Genomic DNA, 18,307 nt, shown 5'->3' with positions numbered 1-18,307 from the left:
AAAACTATCCATCTTTGTTATTATACTATGTTAACGCGGATGAAGTCGCGGGCAACAGCTAGTAAAATTACATGTCCTGACTGACTGACTGACTGATTCATCATCGCTGAGCAAAAGCTGTTAAAGTTACAGCCAGGAAATTTGGTGAGTAGGGTTTTTTTATTAAGTAGACACCCACTAAGGAAGGAATTTTGAAAATTTTACCCCGAAGGGGGTGAAATAGGGGTTGAAAGTTTTAATGAAAGTCCGTCATTTCTTGAGTTAGAAACATGAAACTTTATTTTTGGGTTACTGATTAAAAATGAATGGATACGTATTTAAGCGTTTTTGGAAATTCTACCCCCAAGGGGGTGAAATTGGGGTTGAAAGTTTGAATGAATCTCCGTTATTTCTTGAGTTAGAAACATAAAATTTTATGTTTGGGTTACTGATTAAAAATGATTGGATACGTGTTTAAGCGTTTCTGAAAATTCTACCCCCAAGGGGTGAAATAGGGGTTGAAAGTTTAAATGAAAGTCCGTCATTTCTTAAGTTAGAAACATGAAAGTTTATTTTTGGACTGCTGATTAAAAATGAATGGATAGGTATTTAAGCGTTTTTAGAAATTCTACCCCCAAGGGGGTGAATTTGGAGTTGAAAGTTTGAATGAAAGTCCGTCATTTCTTGAGTTAGAAACATGAAACTTTATTTTTGTGCTACTAATTAAAAATTAATGGATACGTATTTACGCGTTTCTGGTAATTTTACCCCCAAGGGGCTGAAATTGGGGTAGAAAGTTTCAATGAAAGTCCGTCATTTCTTGAGTTAGAAGCATGAAACTTTTTTTTGGGTTACTGATTAAAAATTTAAAAATGAATGGATACGTATTTAAGCGTTTTTGGAAATTCTACCCCCAAGGGGGTGAAATTGGGGTTGAAAGTTTGAATGAAAGTCCGTTATTTCTTAAGTTAGAAACCTGAAATTTTATGTTTGGGCTACTGATTAAAAATGATTGGATACGTGTTTAAGCGTTTTTGTAAATTCTACCCCAAGGGGGTGAAATTGGGGTTGAAAGTTTGAATGAAAGTCCGTCATTTCTTGAGTAAGAAACATGAAACTTTATTTTTAACCGACTTCCAAAAAGGAGGAGGTTATATGTTCGGCTGTGGATATTTTTTATTTTTTTATTTGTGTATGTTCAACGACTACTCCGCCGTTTGTGAACCGATTTTCGAAATTTTTGTTTTGTTGTATTAGGTTTCACTCCAATTCGGTACCATGTTTACAAAAGAGGTGACCTGATGATGGGATCCATAAGTAATCGAGGGAACTCCTCGAAATTTATATGGAAACATATGGTGATTTTGGTTTTATAAGAAGCATCCTAAGCATATGCTACCAAAACGCAAGATTTTGCACCGAGGTATACTATGGTTCCGAAGATACTAAGAGAACTCTGGATTCCTTATAAATACAAGTTCGCGGGCTTAGGCGCTGTTTTAAGAACTGAAAGCATATGCTACTATGCAAATTACATTCATCATCATCATTACCACGTCAGGGTCACCAATGTCACCAAAATTAAACATAACAAATTCAGCCTTAACCCCAGAGCGTAAGGCACACATTTGACATTACTTTGAGAAGTAAGCTGCTTCGATAATACAAGTAAGTACATGCATGTCTCCGAGGGAAATACGTGGGAGAGCCATGCTTCGGCACGAATGGGCCGGCTCGACCGGAGAAATACCACGTTCTCACAGAAAACCGGCGTGAAACAGCACTTGCGCTGTGTTTCGCCGAGTGACTGAGTTTACCGGAGGCCCAATCCCCTACCCTATTCCCTTCCCTACCCTCCCCTATTCCCTTCCCTTCCCATTCTTACCCCTATTACCCTGTTCCCTCTTAAAAGGCCGGCAACGCACTTGCAGCTCTTCTGATGCTGCGAGTGTCCATGGGCGACGGAAGTTGCTTTCCATCAGGTGACCCGTTTGCTCATTTGCCCCCTTATTTCATTTAAAAAAATGTCTCACTTCCATACAAAGTTATACAAACGGCGCGAAATCGCCGAGATATTATTTACCTACTATTCTGGAAAACAACCTAATTTCAACCTTAAGCGTTGATTTTAGCGTTCATTAGTACAATAACTGTTTGCTGTCTCGCCTGTGGTCTCGCTTCATCTGTCAAGCGAGCGGCGCGGCGGCGCGGGGCCGGGCGCGCACTAGCGACCGAGCCGCAGCGGCCGGCCATCGAGATAGTATTTAGATAGGTACCTTAGTATGCAACCGCCCGCGCCATAGATCACGCGCACCTGGGGCACAATTCTCAGGATGTAAGAAAAGTTCATCTTCGAATAAAATACCGAATTATGAGATTTTTACGACCGTAACACAGTTTGCGTATTCTCAAAACTTCACATTCAAAATATTTCGTGCAAAGATCGCTCGAGTCGAACGAGTGGGACCGGTTATAGATGTCCAAATTCGTACACCACAATATGTGGCCGGAAGTTGAAAAAAAGCGTTCGAGACCGGTTTCCTGCACGATATAATTTGTTGCTAATAGTTTGTGTATTCTCAAAACACTCGAAATATTTCGTGTAAAGATCGCCCGAGTCCTACAACTTACAAGTGTCCCACTAGGGACCGGTAGATGTCCGAATTCGTACACAAATTCACCCTCCTATTGGTGGATATGTAGCAAAGTAGTTGTCAAATAAATAAATTACGAACAAACGGGACAGCCCAAAACAGAAACAAACACAATCCTATCCTATCTAAACCAGAGAGACCAGAGTTTTCATCGAATGTTTACTACTTTCGGCGACTAACAGCCAGTTTGTTGTGAACGCAGCCTTAAGATTCTTCATCCTACTTCCTACTTATATTATAAAGGCGAAAGTTTGTTTGGATTTAGGATGTGTGGATGTATGGATGTTTGTTACTCTTTCACGCAAAAACTACTGAACGGATTTTAATGAAACTTTACAATAATATAGCTTATACATCAGAATAACACCGGCTACAATTTTAACCGACTTTCAAAATGGGGGAGGTGTTATGTTCGTTTTCTTATATTCAATGATTACTCCGCCGTTTGTTAACCGATTTTCAAAATTTTTCTTTTAGTATATATGGTATCATCCCAATTTGATATTATATTCACAAAAGTGGTGATCTGATGAAGGAGGAAGGATAAGTAATCGAGGGACTCCTCAATACTTATAGGGAAACATGTGGTGACTTCGGTTTCGTGAGAAGTATTCTAAGCATATGCTACTAACAAGTAAGATTTTGCACCGAGATATACCTGGTTCGGAAGGTGCTGAGAGAACTCCTGATTCTTTATAGATACAAGTTTGGGAGTTTCAGCGTTATTTTAAGAACAGAAAGCATATGCTACTATGCAAATTACATTCATCATCATCATCATCACTACCATATTATACCATTTCATAGTCTTTTAGATCGAGACTCGAGTTTGTCAAGCGATAATTTAAAAAAATCTATACCTACCTAATATTATAAACCTGAAGAGTATGTTTGCTTGAACGCGTCAATCTCAGGAACTACAGGTCCGATTTAAAAACTTATCTCAGTGTTAGATATATCATTTATCGAGTAAGACTATAGGCTATATTATATTATCACGCTAATACTAATACGACCGAAGAAACTCAGGAAAATGTGGGAAAAACGGGGGAAATATTTTTTATGAGAAAATGTACCGTTTCTGTAAAATTCCTAATTCACGCGGGCGAAGCCGCGCGGGACATCTAGTGACGTAATAATGGAGAAGGGCCCTTATGAATTTTTGTCTGTTAGCATAATATTAATTTTAAGTTGTTGGATCGTTTATTATAGCACTAAATGTGACAAGTTTGGTGTTTTCATTCCTTATAAACATGTAGAACGGTGAGTCTGCGTAGAACTGCTCTGCTGTTTTTGCTAACACTCCAGCTGTGGCTGCAACTGCCTCCGTCCCATACTCTGAAAATGTAATAATACTGATTACTGCTTAGAGAAGTTTTAGTTCTGATAGCAATTATTCATATTTTCACTCACGCGTTTACCCAAAGTTGTACAAAATAATTAAAACGTTTATCTAAAATGTAATTTCAGATTGCAGTATAAAACAGAAACATTATCAGTGGGACTTACCATTAATAGTAATTCTCACATCGTGTATGATAGAGTCAATATGGACGTCTGGATTCGGAAGACTGTTGATTATCCTGTTCAAGCCAACGTCATCATCATCATGGATGCGCGCTAATATTTCATTCTCCGTCTTGTTTGCGACCATATTGGTATCTATCATAAGTGCGAAGTTTGCGAGTTTCGGTCTAAAAATGGTTTCAATTCCTATCCGCTTCATGGCGCCCTCCAAATTCGCCGAAGATTGCAGTTCCATTTTGGGGAATCTGACCACAACTTTTTGAACTTTCATTTCGTCTATCAGTCTGTCTATTTGTTCGAAGTCCAGTTTGCTCAGTAACTCTTTTATACTAGTGTCTTTTGGATACTTAGGTTTCAAAGCGTATAAAGTGGTGACGCTATCGTTGTACGGTAGGGCTATCATCTGTAAACCTAAAATGTAAATTACATTAAATATTGGCATTTGGCACCCAAAAAACCTTACATAGTAAAAAACTTATTATTCCATTTAAGCTTAAAACCATATTATCTGGCCCGGCCAAACCTGGTGGTTTCGCTAATATGGTAATAGTCATTATTAAAGACATAAATGGAAAGAATAGTAACAATCACCATTGTCGTGCGAGTCGGTATAATTAAATTCACCCAAGTTCAACATCAGATCAGCCGCAACATCTTGGCCCGGCTTTTTAAACGTCATCCTGTAAAAAAAAATTTAAAAAAATGTGCGAAATAACATTCAGATTGATAAATTATTGGTTTATAATAGTTAGTATAGGTCTACCAGAATTTATCGTCTAACGGGGCTCCGGGAGAGGATGGGAACCTCCCCGGCTTAGCCAGTCACGGTGCCGAGGGGAAGGTTTCAGTTTGCCGAAGCGTTCCCTAACTTTGGTGGAAGTCCGGTCCCTTCTAAGGTAGACCGGCCGGTCGTGGAGTGGAGGGAGTCCTGTGTTTGTTAGATCTGGGATAACTCTCCTTTATACGGCTCAAGGAGAACCGCAGGTGGTTTTAGTGAGTAAGAGTCTCACATACCCCCGGGGTGCTTCAGCTAACTGAGGCACATCCCCAACCCGGGGCACCCATGATGGGTTTCCCCTGCGCATCAAAAAAAAAGTCTACCAGAATCTGATGGCAATTTTTGACAGCAGATTTTCAAAAAATATCCTTGATCATTGGATAAATTTTTATAATTGCTGATTGCAAGTTTAACACACATAATCAGCCCCTATAAGAAAAAAAAAACCAGCCAAGGGCGAGTTGGACTCGCCCATAAAGGGTCCGCAGCAGCAATAAGGTTTATTTTTATGAAATTAAAATTTCATGAAAGTTAAATTAAGGTTTACTAATTTATGATTATGACGTATAAAAAAACTATACTAAAAAACTATATTCGTGCCGAAGCATGGCTCTCCCACGTCTAAGATCACTAGATCTCGTTCAAACCAATTTTCGTTGGTAGTTTTTAAAGTAATGTACCTACATCATATATTTCTTTTAGACTTATCATGCCCCTACTTTAGAAGTTAGAGGGGTATTGCTAGAGTTATTTTTTTTTTTCAGTTTTTGCCATCAGATTCTGGTAGACATATATATCATATTTACTACCATCAAACCATCTTCTCTAAAAACACCCTTTAGGTAACTAACGACTATTTAAAAAAATACGGCACAGGTACAAATTCGGCAGTGGTCTAATCATGACTGTGACATAGTCTCCAGTGCGAAAGGACGAAGAGGCAATTACAAAAACTTTATGAACGGTAAAGTGCTAATAATTACTTATTTGTAAATTCTGGTATAAAAGGCGTTTGCCACTGGCTGGCGAAGTACAGGGCACTCAACAGAACTGCTCTTGTGTCGGCTGGAAGCGGCTCCTTCAGAAATTCACTGATCTTTTCCATCGTGTGTTCGCTTACCCATCTGAAAACAATAGGTATGAATTAATATGGTTATTTTATGAAGTAAGTTTGTCGTTAGTCTTATCTTCTAAATACTGATTGTGATTGATGAACACAAAACACTGTACATGAAAAACGCTAATGTGTAGATCAGTGGTTCCTAACCTTTTCGAGCTGTGAAACTGATTTTACCCCCCCGCCTAACAATATTTCAAGAAAACAATACAGAAAATAAATTTGTCTCGCTTCCCGCTTGACTGCGATTTTATGAACGCGACAGATCGCCATGCGGCGTACCTACCTTCTATTATTTTAAACACAAAAACATTTTTTTTTTGCCTATATATTTTAGGTACCAGCTCTGTTACCCCTATAGAATAGCTGTTTTACCCCCGCGGGGGTAATTACTCCCAGGTTCGGATCAAAGTATCAAACCACTGGTGTAGATGAACTTAAAAATCATACTCAAAACAACTCGAAAATTAGTCTATTTTTAAAAGAATGAGGCAAGCAAAAATACTGCGGGCTACCTGATGATTGTTTGTTGCCGTTTTTTGGGCAACGAGAAGTGCTTTGCCTCCGACCCACTTGTCAGAAGCCACTATAATTGCGAAGTTTCCCAAAAAAACAAGTTGTACACTCACTTATTAATAGTTGCCTTCGCCGAGTTTCTGTCCCCGAAGTCGATGCTTAGGGCTTCGCCATCATATACCCTTCTCAGAAATTGTCTGTAGACGTCACGTAGTTTCACGTGTGTATCTACAAGCACCACATCCGCGTACACAGTCTTACTAAGACCGTTTCCGTTCAAGGAGCGCAGTAAATTACCGAATTCTTCATGGTTTTTTAGGTTGCCCCTTACGTCTGTAAAACATTAGTATGATTATGCGTGGCTAACGTTATATAAGGAAATTCAGTTTATCCTCATCTTGAACGTAATGAGCATCTCATAGATATTTATTTTCTACCTACAGGAAAAATCCTTTTAGTTGGCACTCCAAGGAGCTTTGATAAGCCACATAATTTTTCAATTGTGTGTATAAAATAATAATGTAAAATTCGGAAGATATCCCTTATATTTTAAACATACTTAAATCTCTTTTTAGGCCAATTGCTACTGTACCGACCCGTTATTGCAGTACATAATAATTATTGTATTGGTAAACTAGATCATTCAGATAACTTAGTAAAACCAAAGTGCCTAATTAGTAACTGTGTCAATCTTTACAATGGCATTGAAATTATAGTTTCATACTCGTAGGTAGGTCAGCACTTAGCACACAGTTATTAAGCAAGCCACGCCCTAATATTATTACTCAGTAATTAACAATAAGTAATTAGTTCAATCAATAACATTATAAACCATTGAGTCATTATAATGACTCAATGGTTTATAATGTTGTATATTATTAATTGGATCTATAGATCCAATTAATTCTATTTCTGAACGTATTATTTTCACCTGGCAACACTAAAACGGGGAAATAGACAATGATGTATTACCGCGGGAAAATCCGAGCGTGTCTGCGAGTTCGTCATACGACCTCCCCACCGTCCCCAGCAGAGTCATGGCCAGCAGTCCTGTGGATTACTCATTACTGTCAACACTTGAATAATGCAGGGAAAACAAGTGCTTAGTAAGTAACAAGACAAAGCTCTTTAACTTAAGTGGAAAAGGAGATAAGTAACTGTAGTAATAAGGAAAATATAACTTGAAATAAGTAAGTAGTAAGTGTAGTAACTGCCGCACTCAAGAGACGAAAATTAATTACTTAAGGGCCTGTTTCACCACTTTCTGATAAAGTGTCGGATAGGCTATCCACAACTTTTTTGACAGATTCTCCATACTCTATCTGAATCGATTATTTGAGAACTCAATTTTGCCAAAATTGGGACTTGTGGCCCAATTTTGGCAAAATTGAGTTAAGTATGGTAATTAACTCAGTAGGGGTAAATACACAGGTCACGGAAAAACCACACAAGCCCTGCTTTCTACGTACGATTTATAGCCGTTCAAATTTTACATTTAGTTGAGAAACACCATAAACTTTCTATGAAACCATTTTTAAATGGCCAGTTACGGATAGGAAATGTGAAGAACATTATGGAGGTTGAATTCTGCATTGAATAAAGTACATTTCTTTTAGGCTGGTTTTATAGTTATGCGTTTCGCAGCGCCGTTGGAGCGCGCGCGTTCAAAACGTATGGACGAACGGCGCTGCTCAAGCGCGCGACTTTAAAACGCAACTACTACCCCCATACATCTTCGAACGCGCGGCGTACCAACGGCGCTGCCGAAACGCTTAACTATAAAACCAGCCTTAATAATATAATAAATAACATTATTCATAGCTAAAATAAACAACAGTTTTATTAATGTATTTGAGCAACCCCACATGTCCATTGACTTAAATCCAATTTTTTTTTTAGAAGATGTATGATTTTGAATCTTGTGTTATGTTACTTAGATGTAGAATGGTCCTAGTAATACTTTAGTTTATTTAACTTAATAACGTTCATAAATATTTTTTTAGTATTATGTTTTTGTTCCTCCTGTAAAATAGGGTCTCATGGACATGTGGGGTTTCTGAAATAATCGATTCATCTGTCAAGTTAAGCGGTGGATAGCCTATCTAGCACTTATCAGGAAGTGGTGAAACAGGCCCTAAATGTAGTTAAATGCAGATTTTGACATACCTAAGCCCCATAGGCCATAAATTACCTGTCAAACTCTTCTTCATTAACTATTCAACAACGTTGTTGATTAGGTAATACATAAGTAATATTATGTTGACGTTCGTTAAGCAATCAAAAGCGCTACCTAGTTCTTAAAAACCTCAGAATCCGGGCATATATACAAATATTATATTATTATATTATATTAGGTTCTTACATATGAAATTAGCGTTTTTTTGTACCTATTAGGGTATGCGCGCACGGGCAACTTAGTTGCATTTATTTGTCTCTTGATGAAGTCTAGGAGCTAGTATGAAAGTGCGCGCACGTAGCGACCCAACTCTGTACAACTTTTTCGTTGCCCAGAGCCCGCGACGCAACTGTCTCCTTCCCTATTGGTTTCTATGCAAGTGCGCGCACGGGCAACAAAAAAGTTGCCGACCGGCCAGTTGCTACTCGACCGCCGCTGCGTGAGTTTGTGTGTAATTGCAGCAATGAGTTTCTAAAATACTAGAGTAAATACCAGGCGCGGTCGCAGCCTGAAATTTTGGGGGAGGGGGGGGGGGGTCACTTAGTAGTCACTTAACTATTTTTTTTTATCTGCGCCCTCGGACGGTTCTGGGTTCACAGCACCTGTCTAAGGTCGGACGAAGTGGTGGTTAGGGAAAATCTAGAAATTTCCTTTTATTATTTAGCAAGATTTTGAGATTTTTCAATTTTACCTTAGATTGGGGGGGAGGCATGACCCCTGGTAAATAATACTAGAGTACCTTCGACACTCATTCTAAAGTAACTAAAACTTTTTTTTTGGGTATGCTCTCAATTTCATAAAACTAGGTAGTATAAAATTTCCCGAGAGTCAGCCGATCGCTCCATAGTGGATGCACCCAATATTCTATTTTTCGACGCTTTCTTCGGTTTTTTATAGCGATTGCAACGACCACAGCCGTCTCGACCAAATCCATGTTGATGACTGTCAAGAAGAAAACTGAAAAAAGTCGGGTTGCTGTCGCTCTCGTGCGCGCACCCCGGCGACATGGCAATTATTTTTTCAAAAGAGACAAATAAATCGCCGAGCAACTAAGTTGCCCGTGCGCGCATGGTCTTACCTATTTATTTATTTGGTACATTTGAGTTTCCAAAACAGTCATTCATTTGTTTTTTTCTTTGGAGTCGTTCATATCGCACAATGGAAAAATTTAAATATCGCTTTATTTACGAATATGAGTTCTACCGTGGCACGAGTGCTAAAACAGCTCGAAGAATTGGCAATGTGTATGGCACTGGTGTCGCAAAAGAAAACACGGTACGGTTTTGGTTCCAATGTTTTCGTTCTGGAAATTCGACCTTCAGAACAAGCGCCGTGGACGACCCGAGACCTATTGTGGAAGCGGATCCACCGCAAACAGTGTTCAGAGTTAGCAGCAGGCTTCGGTGTAAGCGATAAAACTGCTTTAATCAACTTAAAGCAAATTGGGAAGATAAAAAAACTTTAATTGAGTGAAGCAAACCAGAAAACGCGTCGACCTGCTGCGTAAGCTGCGTTACATTGTTCAACCGACACAATAATGAAGGAATTTTAAATCGGATAATTACTAATTGTTAGTTGTGATGAAAAGTGGATCCTTTACGATAATCGGAAGCGTTCGTCGCAATGGCTGTCCCCTGGAGAATCAGCCAAATCCTGCCCTAAGCGAAAATTGACTCAGAAAAAGTTACTTGTGAGTGTTTGGAGTGACTAGTGCCGGTGTCGTTCACTACAGCTTTCTAAAATCTGGCCTAACGGTTACGGCAGATATCTATTGTCAGCAACTGCAAACCATGATGGAAGAACTAGCTGCTAAACAATCGCTCTAGGCCACTGCTGCTTCAGGACAACGCTAGACCACACACTGCACAACAGACGGCCGCAAAACTGGAGAAGCTGCAATTGAAGTGTCTGCGACATCCACCGTGCTCCCCGGACCTTGCTCCAACAGATTACCATTTTTTTTTCGGAATTTGAGACACAAAGGAAAAAATTCAACTCTGATGTGGCAGTCCAAACCGCATTCAAAGAATTTATTGATTCTCGTCCCTCCGTTTTTATTAGTAAAGGGGTCAACGAACTACACTTAAGATGGCAAAAATGCATCGATAACAATGGTACGTACTTTGATTAAGTAATTAAAATATAAATTATACAAAAAAATCGGCTTTATATTCCTCCCATACAAAACGCCAATTTCATAATATTAAGTATGTAAGGACCTAATATATTCCAGCCAGCCACCTACATCTAAGTCTGATCAAAATCAGTCCGTAGTAGTTTCAAGTAAGTATATTCGATACAGACAAATATAATTTGATAACACTAAGATAAATTAAATGAAGAGCGAAAACAATAGTATTCATAACAACAATTTCAAGATTATCACTGGGTCGATCTGGGTCGATCATTGTGGCACACAACTATAATATTAGGAACACAAATACCTTACCCGCTATACCCGTCGGCGATATGATCACGTTCTTGTCTTCGTCGTCTGTCATCATCTGCGTTATCAGCTTGTGGCCGAAGCCGTTGACGTAGTTTGCTGTTGTACCAGTCCTCGTCTTCGTAAGTTCCTCTGTTATATTCCTAAAAAGTTTGCACAACAATTTTAGGCCCAATTGAAAATTTTATTTATGTTGCGTAAGTGTAATTTTTCTCGCCTCCGTATTTTTCGGTATTTTATGACAGAAAAGGCATCGTGTTTTCCCACAGGGTTAAGTTTAACTTAGATTAGCGCAAGTGGATCTTAGTATAAAAAGTTAATTTTCCTCAATTACATCATAATAACAACGGTTTCTAACGTGCTTCGGGAATCTTTATCTGTCGTTTTCAAGGAAAAACAACGATGCTCTCATAAACATGTTGATCGGGTAGAAATGGCCTAGGGCTTAGGGCCCGAAAATTGGCCATTCAAATATGTTTTAAGGTGTCGGTAATAAGGTTCCCATTCCAGAGAAAATTAGTTTTATATCATTTTAAGGCAAGTCCGGCATTATATCGTAAGTCTAGTGGTTGCAAACATTTTCATTAAAATTGTAGTGTTTTGAAAAATTAAACACAACTCACAAAACTACGCTCGTGTGTTGTGACTTGTGAGTCGCAGAATTTCTGCTGGGCAGAATTCTGCCCAGCAGAAATTCTGTTGGACTGCCACAGCGTAGTTTTGTGAGTTGTGACTTTGTGAGTCGGGGAATTTCAGTCGCAGAAAGGATCATTGGCATTTTGGTATATAGTCTCAACAGAGATAAAATATATACCATTAGATAGCTTTTAGTGAGTAGGTAAAAAGTTATATGGCGCCCAGCCCCTAACAACTGCACATTTTGAAATAATGTACAGTCAATGCACAAGACCGGCGTTACCGACGTATCTTTTGTCGTCTATGTGGTAAGATAAGTATTACGGAACCCTATATTGCGCGTGGCCCGACACGCTCTTGGCCGGTTTTTTACCTTCTGGGCCTCCTGCACACATTTCTGAAGAAATGACTTAGGTTGGTTGCAGTTCTCGCACTCTGTACCTGCTTTATTAAGTGAACTACTAGTTGATAATGCTGTTATTTTAGCATAGGAAATAAGACTTACCTGATAAGACTGAGCAGATCTTCCTCACCCTCACCTGCCGAGGCCGGGCTTACCAACAAAACACAAGAAACAACGCAAGCCCAACACAACTGGAACCTCATCTTGTAATTTTTTGTCGCAGAATCTTAAAATAATATCTTCGGTTTTTTTCTAAAATAAAAAAAGCAATTGATTTAATACTTGAACAGGCGAGTCATATGTAAAATAGCGAAACGAATTATTCGACTAGAATAGGTAATTGATTAATAGTGTACCTACACTTTAGTCTTCATCGACGTATCTGGCAATTTTTTACAAAAAAAATACTTATAGCTATTATAAAAATACATAATGATGTAAAATGATTGTACATCACGTACCTACGTATTATGTACTTACTATACTTTTATTTATTGACCTTTTAGCCTATTTATCTGCTCAAATCTCAGACTACAACTATAATATTATATAAATTTTTATACCTCTTGAATGATTTAAATTGATGTAAGTATCTTACCTGTTTCTTGTCAGCTTTTAATATTTTTTGATCATAGTCTTTTATTATTAATAACACTTCGTCAGTTCCACTTTGCCCACTTGTCACACGTCCGCCTTGGACGACTTTGTGTGGCGACTAAAGTTTATTTGTAAAATTAAAAATATGCAATACTAGTTGCCACTTGGTCAGTTACCTTGGTTGTATGTAGTTGTATGTTATTTAAGCGTGAGTATCAGCATTAAGAAACGGGTTCCGCACTGAACTCATTGAATAATGTGTACAGTCGAGTCGAGGACATACTCGGTCAACCATTTGGCATTTTCGACTATGAACCAAGAAGTACGGGTCCCAAAGTGATTAACAAAATCTGTTTTCAATAATTTTATTGTAAGTACCTATATATTAGTAAATGACAAAAACCGGCCAAGTGCGTGTCGGGCCACGTGCAATATAGGGTTCCGTAGTACCGCTGTTTTTTTTTTTTAATTCTGTATGGTCAATGACTGTACATTTATAACGTGGGAGAGCCACGCTTCGGTACGAATGGGCCGACTCGACCGGAGAAATACCACGTTCTCACAGAAAACAGCACTTGCGCTGTGTTTCGCCGAGTGAGTGAGTTTACCGGAGACCCAATCCCCTACCCTATTCCCTTCCCTACCCTCCCCTATTCCCTTCCCTTCCCATCCCTACCCTCCCTTATTAACCTACACCCTCTTAAAAGGCCGGCAACGCACCTGCAGCTCTTCTTATGCTGCGAGTGTTCATGGGCGACGGAAGTTGCTTTCCATCAGGTGACCCGTTTGCTCGTTTGCCTCCTTATTTCATTAAAAAAAAAACATTTATAATGTGTTTTACATTAAGTAGGTACTATAGTCTAAGCGATAAGTTGAGAATGGCGAAATATAGAGATAAGGGTCATAAAAATACGTGCGATAGCTCATTAGATTCGGGAAAACGTCTAGAAAAATGTATCGGAAGCGTGTATTAGCACACAAAAAATTGCAAAAGTTATAAGCAAATTAGGTTGCAAAAAAAAAGGTATTATGTTTTTTGTTAAAAACTCCGAAACTATTAACATTTAAGAAATTTTAAAAAAAGATTCTTAAGAAGAGGAAATTTCAATAAAAAAATCCCAACTCCCGGAATTCTATCTCTATTATTTATAATTTTAATTTAACGCTGAAAGTAAGCCTCCGCGCGGCATTTTTAGGTAGCGCGCGTGGCTTCAAAACCGAGCACGTCACACTAATTATTTTTTTAAAGGTATTAAATATTAATTTAAAATTTTCAAAAACTTATGGTGTATTCTGAACACTTCAAAGAATTTGCTTCCGTTGGGAATTAATTTTTCAACTAATTAGACAAATGTTAACTAACGAAATTTTTTCGAACTTCCGTCCTCATTGTACTTTAAAGAAAACGTTTAAATAATTTTCGTTAAATTTTTCACTTCGTGGAGCCCTTGATATAAACATACTTAACAAGATCACGCCATAAAAGTTAAAAAAAAATTCATACTTTGTTTATAATCATTTTTTAACTTGAACAAAAAACTAGAAATCCACGTAATATTGTCAAAAAAAAAGTTGTTTCATTTATTATCACGTAATTGATTTGACATCAATGAAGGACATGTTTTTCCGCCATTTACTAATAAAAAAATTTATAAACCAATGGACTATTTCGGTGCTTTTAAAAATTTTTTTTCTTACCTTTATTCTCTTGAAAATATTATGATTTTTAGAAACAAAAATTTTTCTTGATAACAATTTTTTATTGTTTATAATCGTTTTTTAAATATTTCTATTGTTAAAATTATTAGTTTAGAAAAAATGTTCCTCTTAGAAATCATGATTGATTGTCCTCAATATGGTTACAAAAACAAAAAAAAAATTTATCAACAATTTCATTGTTTATTAACTTAAAAATTTGTTATAAAAAATTCTGAACTTTTTTATATTCTCTTTCTGAAACTCTTAAAAAATACAAAAACAACGATGTACAACAAAGTGCAGAAAATTTTTTTTTTGAAAAGGTGCAATAAAAAATCGAAAATCTCTGCCAGTTTTAGAGGCTGGTACCGCCGAGATTTTGTTGTGTGCCGTACGTGGCGACGCATTGATACTATGGCGCACACATACAAGCCGCGCGCGAGTACCTTTATCCTTTTACTATGTAGAGATTGTTGCTCTATTCCGCTAGGTATATTAACTTTATGGGTACACCGTAAAACCTCCGATTTCGTCGAACCTCCATCGATTTGGATGAAAATTTACCGGTTTAATGAGTCGGTACCGGCCAAGTTTTATGTCAAGTATCTGATCAGTTCTGGGCTGGTAGGTATCGACTTCAAACGAATGAAAATTTAGTATGGAATTGGTTGAGGTTAAGTCGAATTTCGAAAAGGCGCTAATGAAGAATAATAATTATTTCATACTTTTTAGATCATATTTTTAAGAATATTTTTTTACCTTGGAAGTCGGTTTCAATTTTTTGTTAAAAAATAATTATTATTATAACTTGCTCTTATGCTATTAACTTCTTACAGTACTCATTAGAAAGGTACTTTTAAGCACTTTAAAAAGTCTAAAGAAAGTACATGTCACAAAAAGCATCGGCTTACCGTTATTTAAGTTTGAACGCTTCGATTTAGATACTCACCGAAAGAAAATCTACATACAATCACCATAGCTACATACATATAGCTCACGTTGGGTGATTATAAGAAGCTATTTCAGAGTAGAAATTGGTTTGTTTTTTTATTGGCTTTAATTTTGGTTATTACACATTTTTCGTAAAAACCTATAGTTTCTTAGTTAATTATGAAAACCCCTTCTAAACTTCTTAGTTAATTGTTAACAGTTAATACAGGCAGGCAGGCCTCGGCTAAACCTCAACTATTTCTGTACTCAATCTTCATCATTTTGAAGTCGGTACCAGATAGCTGAATCTTCAGTTCTCTGACAGAATATTTGAAACTTTTGGAACTGGCACCGACTTCAAAATTATGAAGATTGAGTACAGAAATAGTTGAGGTTTAGCCGGATTCGGAAAAAGGCACTATTAGATAGGAAAAATTATTTGATACTTTTTACTACTTGTGGCTGTCAGCTTATTGTAACATGTGCGATCAGAACATTTTACATATTTTTTATGTCAAATGTATGCCTTACGTTTGTTACTTATGTTCAATTTTGTGGTAGGTACATAAGTCGCTTAGAACTAGAATTATTTATTTTGAAACAACATTATATTTTTATTAAAATCGCTATGAAAAGTACTAAATAAATACATAACGTGATGACAGATGTATGGTGTTGTGGGGGCATATTGTATTCATAATATAAGTACTGTGAGTTGTAACATTGGTGACCCTGACGTGGTAATGATGATGATGATGAATGTAATTTGCATAGTAGCATATGCTTTCAGTTCTTAAAACAGCGCCTAAACCCCCAAACTTGTACCTATAAGGAATCCGGAGTTCTCTTAGTATCTTCGGAACCATAGTATACCTTGGTGCAAAATCTTGCGTTTTGGTAGCATATGCTTAGGATGCTTCTCATAAAACCAAAATCACCATATGTTTCCATATAAATTTTGAGGAGTTCCCTCGATTACTCATGGATCCCATCATCAGATCACTACTTTTGTGAACATTGTACCAAATTGGAGTGAAAACTAATATAACAAAACAAAAATTTTGAAAATTAGTTCACAAACAACGGAGTAATCGTTGAACATACAAAAATAAAAAAATATATCGGCAGCCGAACATTTAACCTGGACTCCTTTTTGGAAGTCGGTTAAAAAATTCATCCCCGCTTGATGTGTAGATAAGGTACCATACGGACGGACACACCGAAACTATAAGGGTTCCTTGTTGACTACGGAACGCTAAAAACGACCTTGGGAATAGGCTCCATGCAGTAAGTACTTTTCATGGATGTGACAGATTAGCACAATGTTAAAAGTACGGTAGGTACGAGGTAGGTACGGTACCCTAAATTTTCCGTTGGTTGACCTGTCTCGCTTTCTGCGGTCATAAAAGGATGTATTTCTAATTTTCTATACAAAAATTATGAACGCACAAACGCTATTCTTAAAAACTTATTAACATATTAAACGGTAAACTTTAAAGACAATTTAGAACATACTTATTTTGTTAGAGAAACAAGACTAACTGGTCAAGACGTGCATTATGCATAATATCATGAGTTTATTACTGTCTAGATGGCAGTATGTTCAGAGCCATTTCGGAGTTTGTTTTATAAATTTTTTAACTAAGTGCTGTCTGATGCCTCTGGCAGGCTATAGATCAGCTATCCTCAAACCGCGGCCTTTTTTTTTGCTGGGACTTTATCAGCCGTGAGTCGTTTTAACGTTAAAAGTTAAAACATTTTGAAATTCAAGCCCGCCCGCACCCGCCTAATAGTCTAAGCGATAAGTTGAGAATGGTGAAATAAGGGTCCTAAAAATACGTGCGATAGCTCATTAGATTCGGGAAGACGACTAGAAAAATGTATCGGAAGCGGAAGGGTCCTATTTATGATCATACAGGGAACTGTAAAAAAAAGTTTCAGGGTGGTACAAATCGTTTGGCGAAAAAAAAAATTGCACCTTTGCAGTGGTATGGCGGCCATTGGGCGCTGTCGGAAAAGTATGGCAAGGTGATTTTCGTAAATGGCTACTCGACGATGATTAGCTATGCAAAAATTAGCCTGGTACAAATGGTTCAATTTTTTTTTTTAATTAACGTATTCGCGTCGGTATAGCGGGATGTAAGCCGCACCCGACAAGTAGGGCATTACGCTTTCGCCTACTTATTTTTTTTCAACTATCTGAAAATACAAGCATTTTTGTGGAACAAATCGTTCGACACTCGTTATTTATCCGACACGTTCGATTAACGCCCACGCGTTTGGGCTGCCAGTGCGAGCGCTATGACCATCATTTTCCTTTTTGCCTTTACGTAATAATTATACCCCTGTAAAACCGCCATACTGGTACAAATGACCAAGAATTTTGTGTCAGTATCTCAAGGCCTACTACGATGTTGTCACTTTTTAATTTATTCTCTTTCTTGACAGACTAATTGTTTTTATATCAATGAAAGACATATTGTATTAACTAAAAAAAAATTTTTCCGCCATTTGTTTATAAAAAAATTATAAACAAATGGACTAAAAGGGCCCATTCACGGCAGGACTGCACGGCCGCGGCAGTCCTGCAGTGAATGGGCCTCGCTGATTGGTTCACACTCGGTGTTTCCGGCCGGCTACACCGAGTGTGAACCAATCAGTGAGGCCCATTCAATGCAGAACTGCCGTGCAGTCCTGCGGTGAATGGGCCCTTTATTTCGATGCTTTTAAAAAAAAAATTTTTTTACTTTATTCTCTTGAAAATATGTAATATGATTTTTAGAAACAATTTTTTTTCATAATAACAATATTCAATTGTTTATAATCGTTTTTTTTTAATATTTCTATTGT

The 18,307-nt window shown here is 37.6% G+C and overlaps 1 protein-coding gene across 1 annotated transcript; it reads right to left on the bottom strand.

Moving 5' to 3' along the window:
• Nucleotides 1-3,813: 3,813 nt before the first annotated feature.
• LOC121739776 (serine protease inhibitor 28Dc-like) lies at nucleotides 3,814-12,968 on the bottom strand. The gene is made up of 9 exons (XM_042132339.1): nucleotides 12,831-12,968; nucleotides 12,335-12,484; nucleotides 11,197-11,336; nucleotides 7,544-7,621; nucleotides 6,685-6,904; nucleotides 5,922-6,062; nucleotides 4,752-4,840; nucleotides 4,143-4,571; nucleotides 3,814-3,971 (listed from the first exon to the last, which is right to left on the bottom strand). The coding sequence occupies exons 2-9, from the start codon at nucleotides 12,433-12,435 to the stop codon at nucleotides 3,820-3,822; spliced, it is 1,350 nt and encodes a 449-aa protein (XP_041988273.1). The 5' UTR covers nucleotides 12,436-12,484; nucleotides 12,831-12,968; the 3' UTR covers nucleotides 3,814-3,819.
• Between the last annotated feature and the right edge of the window lie 5,339 nt (nucleotides 12,969-18,307).

Source organism: Aricia agestis, chromosome 2, assembly GCF_905147365.1.
Source record: "Aricia agestis chromosome 2, ilAriAges1.1, whole genome shotgun sequence".
Lineage (NCBI taxonomy): Eukaryota > Metazoa > Arthropoda > Insecta > Lepidoptera > Lycaenidae > Aricia > Aricia agestis.
Note: the sequence above shows the minus strand (reverse complement) of the source record. Positions and strands in the feature narration are given on the sequence as shown.